Below are 1,608 nucleotides of genomic sequence, written 5' to 3' on the forward strand. Positions count from 1 at the left end.
CCCTGATGTTCCCGAATCAATGTGTTCATGACTTGATTACATGATGTCTGTTTTTCTTGTGTGTGGTGGCTCAGTGTCGGCGTGGCGTTGCTCTGCAGCTTCCTGCTCGGTTTTGGCGACAGCTGCTTCAACACGCAGCTCCTCAGCATCATCGGCTTCACCTTCCGCGACAACAGCGCCCCCGCCTTCGCCGTCTTCAAGTTCATACAGGTGGGTTTCAGACGCAGCTCACCGGGACCATACGAGGGCTGCACGGTATGAAGGAAATATGCCATAACGTTGTTGTATATCCCAATCATGATACTTTTTGTGATACATAAACATATTAAAGTGTACTCATTTCTGCTGCTTTCAGTGTTCTGCTGAAATCCAACAAATTGCTTGTTGAAGTTAAGATAAGATAATACTTTATTCCCTTGCTACTGCAGCATTTTTCTACAGTAAAGAACAACAACAAACCTAGAGACAAACAACAGACAGTGTGCAAAAAGTACTGAATGAAAGTTAAGTGTAAAGTGGCATTATATAAACTATATTTTTAAGTAAAGTTAGGTGGCCATAGAACAAAAATATTGCAATGTAAGTGAATAAGTGACGTGAAATAAAATAGAATAATATGTAATTAAATAATATAGCAAAAGTAAGTCCCCATTGTATAAATGATATTGAGTTAAAAACAAACAAAACAAAATTCAACATTCTTTTATTGAACAAATGGAACATTAAATCAAAAATAAAAGGCTCGATTGAAAAAGACGTTTTCTATTATATTTTCTTTTAACTAAGACAAAAATCACAAAAAAGAGTGTCTTTTGCGATATGTTTATTGAGCCAGTTGATATCACGATGTAAAAACAAGAAATATTCTGCTGCCCTATACGATATCATGAAATAAGTTAAAACATGGAGTAGAAAATATGTAAGAAGATATGTGGTGTGTGAAGTAATTATTTTGCAGCCACCGAGGATCAGTTTCCTCATAGGGGTTTTTATGAGTATACATTTCCTTCTTTCAACTTTACAATTTAATTGTAACACGTTTTTTTGTTTGTTTTTGTTTTTTGCTGCAGTCCATCATGGCCGCTCTGGCCTTCTTCTACAGTAACTACCTGCTGCTGCACTGGCAGCTGCTCATCCTGGTCCTGATGGGCTTTCTGGGCTGCGTGACCTTCTTTTTGGCCGAGTGGAAGGCCGAGTCCAAGAGGCGAGAATCGGACTACGACAGCATCTGATGCTCGTCTGGGGAGGATTAAGAGGGCACAGCTGGAGGTGCTTTGCTCTCTCCACAGCTGGAAGAATCAATAAAGGGATGAGGATGAGGATGAGGACGAGGACGATGACCTCATCCCAGCCTCTGCACACTAAGACAGACACTGTGGTATGTAGAATCCTGGCAGTGGCTGCAAAAACATTAATGTCCATTGTAATTAAACTCTAGAGGCATGAGGAGGAACTGTGAGCACACCAGATATACAGTACCTCATTCTGGCTTTCTATCTCATTATTCACTGCACTTACATTTGAAAATAAATCCTAAAAAAAAATTAACATACCTTACAAAGATTGTACTGAGGCATGATAGAAAAAGATGTGTTAATTAAAAAAAAA

The 1,608-nt window shown here is 39.1% G+C and overlaps 1 protein-coding gene across 2 annotated transcripts in view; it reads left to right on the forward strand.

The window, feature by feature from the left end:
• mfsd11 (major facilitator superfamily domain containing 11) overlaps positions 1-1,608 on the forward strand; it is a 13,268-nt gene that overhangs the window by 11,381 nt on the left and 279 nt on the right. For both annotated transcript variants that reach the window (XM_032537120.1, XM_032537119.1), the window contains 2 exons: positions 75-210; positions 1,071-1,608. The exon at positions 1,071-1,608 is cut by the window's right edge and continues 279 nt beyond it. In XM_032537120.1, the coding sequence (XP_032393011.1) occupies positions 75-210; positions 1,071-1,232 (298 nt within the window). In that variant the 3' untranslated portion in view covers positions 1,233-1,608. The remainder of the gene's footprint in view (positions 1-74; positions 211-1,070) is intronic.

Source organism: Etheostoma spectabile, chromosome 15, assembly GCF_008692095.1.
Source record: "Etheostoma spectabile isolate EspeVRDwgs_2016 chromosome 15, UIUC_Espe_1.0, whole genome shotgun sequence".
In the NCBI taxonomy this organism is placed as follows: domain Eukaryota; kingdom Metazoa; phylum Chordata; class Actinopteri; order Perciformes; family Percidae; genus Etheostoma; species Etheostoma spectabile.